Source organism: Aphis gossypii, chromosome 2, assembly GCF_020184175.1.
Source record: "Aphis gossypii isolate Hap1 chromosome 2, ASM2018417v2, whole genome shotgun sequence".
NCBI lineage: Eukaryota > Metazoa > Arthropoda > Insecta > Hemiptera > Aphididae > Aphis > Aphis gossypii.
In genome coordinates, this window is record NC_065531.1 from 10526402 (window position 1) to 10530439 (window position 4038).

General features: G+C 25.0%; 1 protein-coding gene across 2 annotated transcripts; it reads left to right on the forward strand.

The window, feature by feature from the left end:
- The first annotated feature begins 226 nt into the window (after positions 1 to 226).
- LOC114121285 (uncharacterized) lies at positions 227 to 2715 on the forward strand. 2 transcript variants are annotated; one of them, XM_050200124.1, is made up of 7 exons: positions 227 to 583; positions 698 to 770; positions 977 to 1070; positions 1146 to 1228; positions 2122 to 2175; positions 2243 to 2320; positions 2407 to 2715. In XM_050200124.1, the coding sequence occupies exons 1-7, from the start codon at positions 293 to 295 to the stop codon at positions 2568 to 2570; spliced, it is 837 nt and encodes a 278-aa protein (XP_050056081.1). In that variant the 5' UTR covers positions 227 to 292; the 3' UTR covers positions 2571 to 2715. The 2 variants fall into 2 exon arrangements, with proteins under 2 accessions (XP_050056081.1, XP_027839339.2); XM_027983538.2 differs by having other exon boundaries at positions 242 to 583; positions 2134 to 2175.
- Positions 2716 to 4038: the final 1323 nt, after the last annotated feature.

A 4038-nucleotide genomic window follows, 5' to 3' on the forward strand; every position in this document is an offset into this window, starting at 1 on the left:
AAAACTTGCGTCCTAGCTAATAATTATATGTTCTATGGCTCAACAATTATTAAGCAGAACTGACTAGTAGAAGATAAATAAATTTGAAAAAAAAAATGGCACCTAGTTCTATATGTTAAACACAAACACACTGTAAAAGCAAAATGACATTGTATAATGGAACTTAAAATATTATATCATTATATATGCACACGGCTGCATTACAGCATTTTATCGGTTTATAATAATTACCAATCAATTAAACGAACCGTTGTATCATATCATTGTTTGTTCAAGTGCTGTAGATTGATTTATGTACTATGAAATGCATATCACAATATTGCAAAGCATACTGTTGTATGGCGTCAAACGGTTTAGTGTAAAAACCATGAAGCCAACAATACGAGTATTGTTATCAAGCGCAACGATTTTTGGATATTTAAAACTAACATTTGCGTTGCATTTAAATATCCAGAAACCCGATACAGTTTTGATAAGTGTGCCATTCGACCAATTGCAAAGTATTAAATGGCTAGAAAATCCTAATTATATGAAATCGACATGTGGGACATTCAAAGCTTATAACACCGACACGATAAAAAAAGTATAATAAAATAATATTTTTTACATTGTTACCTAATATATTTAAATTATAAACTCACCTACACAAAGTATGCAAGAATCTAGGTAGTTAATTAAAAAAATTTCTTTGTTCAAGATTGCTGGCAGATGGTATACCACTCACATGTCATCAATTCCATCAACCACGGATCATTGTAGTCAATTTACAAGTGAATATTGTGTACTCATTTCATTGTTAAAAACTATGATACATTTAATAACTGACGAAACTATGTTTAGAATTAAATTATAGTTGAAAACTTATTAATATGACTGATTTGTATTTAAGTAGCCGTGAAAGAATAAACTTTATGTTTATATGAATATTATAAAAAATAAAAATAAATCTAATAACAAATTACTAAATTATTTTTAGATATTAGAAGTCCGTGCAAATGTATTGGAATAGATTTTACAATAGCTATGAAAGAAAATATTATTTCATTTGTCACGTTTTCTACGAACACACTGTGGGTCATTATATTAATATTATTTAAAATTATATTAAGCCTTTATTGATTAAAAAAATTAATTAATTATTTTAGAGAAAATTCTGTAACATATGAAATGGCAACGGCTTCATTCATCGGAAATACACAATTAAACATGAATGAAATAATACTACGAAGTAAGTATCGTGAATTATTTTTTTATTTAAAATTTATTATAGTATTATAATCTTGACAATTAAATGTATATCATTATAAAACTAATTTGAATATGATATATGTATATTGTTTATACATACATTGTATACAGTTAAATGTTATAGTATACAAGTAATATAATAATAGATATAAAATATGCTATTTTACCATTGATAAAATAAAGTACGAATATACATTTTGAAAATAAAATTAATTTATAATTGTTGAATATTAAAGTAATCTTAGAAGATTTGAAAAAAAACAAGAAATATGTGCATTATGGAGATTATTTAATATTGTAAATTTTACAAATTTAATGGAGAGGTGATTTTACAGTAGGTAGAAAAAAAAGTCATTCAATGAAAGGTTAAAGGAATAATAGTTAAATAAGATTTAGCCTATCAGGAGCAAAAAAAAAAAAAAAAAGTAATACCTATCATATGATTTTACATTACTATTCCGTATGCCAAAAATATAATGTATTTTCTGCAGTGTTTTCTACTCTAAATGTATATCATCATAGATAATTATTTTTTTTAAATTTTTTTAATGAGAGCGATTTAATATATTATTTTTTATGATATTATACATGTAATTATGTAAAACACGAATACACGACACACTATTATAATTGTACTCAACAATAAGTCAATAACTGATCATTTGCTTATACGCTTAGAAATCATTAAAAAATTATCCACTATCTACCCATCGATATTATGTTCGTTTGCTATAATCTAGACTAGTCCACTAACTTAACTTAACCCTTGCTTTGGTTTTTTTCGGTGTTTTATTTTCGCCATTTAAGGTGATGCTCTATAGTTTTATTATTTTTACATTTATATTATTTTGTCCTTCATAGTATTTTAACTAGTTGTTTCTTCAGGTTTCTTGGTAAAATCAAACGCTAAAATGAAAGGACTTGAAGGTTGGTTACCTATTCTTAATTAATTAATCCAACGATATTATATAATAATTCGTGTTAATTATTATAGGTTATATAATTCCACGCGGTGTTATCATTGATTCTGATGATTTTAAATCGTACATGATCATGGTGTTCTGCAAAGAAAGTACTTAAAACATTTATATTATAAATTATGTGTATTGCAGATATATGTATTTTTGTTTTTATATAAATAATATTTTTTTTATTTAGAGGCGAAAGAACCTATTGTTATGATTCTCGTAAATGCGCTTCCCATATCTGAAAGAATCATAAACATAACTACAAACTATTTAAAAAACAATAAGATCAAAACAAAGTTATCTGAAATCAGTCACAAAAATTGCAAGTATGGTAAAAATATTGTAGGATACTAGCCATATTAAGAACCATAGTAAAATTGTATTTTTTTTTAAATAAATTTATTTAAAATATTTGAATTGTTAAATTATTGAAATTATGGAATTGTTGTGATATATATAATTTAAAATCACGAAAATACATTTGTTTTTAATTTAAACATGTTTTAAAATAATTTTAAAATAAAAATATAAAAAACCTAATTTTACTCTATGAGTTTGTAATTCAAAAAATCGATCGTTAAATTGTCGAGATTAATCTGCATGCACTTAACCACGTTTTATTAAACATGTAAAATATTTATAATATTAATTAAAACATTTTTACTGACAGGAGGAAACGTCTATCATAATATGTTTGTATTAAATTGATTGATTACTTACCTATATAGTAACCGTGAACAATAAATAGTGTAAAATTAAAAAAAGTAGACCTTTCAAAGCTTTTAAAAAAATCAGACTTCCTAGCAAAAACAACGAGTGTAATAAATACTGTTTTTCTTTAAAATGTCATACATTACCTGTCGTTAGAATATTAAATAATAATAATTCATTATTTTATATTTATGAAATATTCCTATATCTTTATTCATTTATTTACGTTTCCAAGTACAATAGTATTTACGGTAAGTTCCTCAAATAATATTTGAAATAAAAATGCTACATCTATTTTTTAGATTTACTTAAAAATATAGTTCATGCACACAATTGATTGAAAAAGATAATAAATTTGTTTTCTTTCTATGAGTTTAAATATCATTTCAAGTTGTATTGTTAATAACTTTGTTCTTTGACAGAATTTCGTGATCAACGTCTCGGCTTATTTTTTATTTTAAGTCACCGTTTTTATTTATTTTTTTTTCTAGCTCAAGAATTCATATAATATAAGTATCAGGTTAAATTATTATTACTATTGTCTCGACCAAAATTTAAGAAATCAAAATGTTTACATAGATCTGCATGTACTTGAAACTGTCAATGCTTTTTAATGTTAATCAACGTATTTTTTGTGTCTCTTCTAACATTTTTAAAATCATTTTGTGTTCTCTGAATAACGTAATTTTTCCATTAACAATTATTTAAAAAAAATAGTACACGCATTTTATGTTGTGTCACGAATGGGAAAATTTAAACAGAAATATAGCGTTAGGACGGAAACGTGGTTTGAAAATAGCTCTAAAACGGAACTTGCAAATTAACAGGTTTTTGTGAGTTTTTATATTTTATTAATAATTTTGTATCTTTTATAATACTCCAGTCAGCATTTGTCTATAGTTACTGTTCAATATCGAACTGTCCACAGTCGTTATTTTTATCGTTTACTTCGTTTCTATTAACCGTCTGCTTTGTTGTGACAATATATACAATCTATACCAATCGTTATTGCAGATGGCGCGTTGTCTGCGTGTGGTTTAATGTGCGTGTCCATTGATGGTGGCACTATGATCTGTATCATGTATTCTTAACACTGCCTAAAAAAAAAAAA

What these genes read in the sequence shown, in the direction of transcription:
- LOC114121285 (XM_050200124.1), top strand. Translation starts at nt 293, where the DNA reads ATGTACTATGAAATGCATATCACAATATTGCAAAGCATACTGTTGTAT. An exon ending in ACACCGACACGATAAAAAAA is followed by an intron (nt 584 to 697) that starts GTATAATAAAAT and finishes TCTTTGTTCAAG; the next exon opens with ATTGCTGGCAGATGGTATAC. An exon ending in TAAAATGAAAGGACTTGAAG is followed by an intron (nt 2,176 to 2,242) that starts GTTGGTTACCTA and finishes TAATTATTATAG; the next exon opens with GTTATATAATTCCACGCGGT.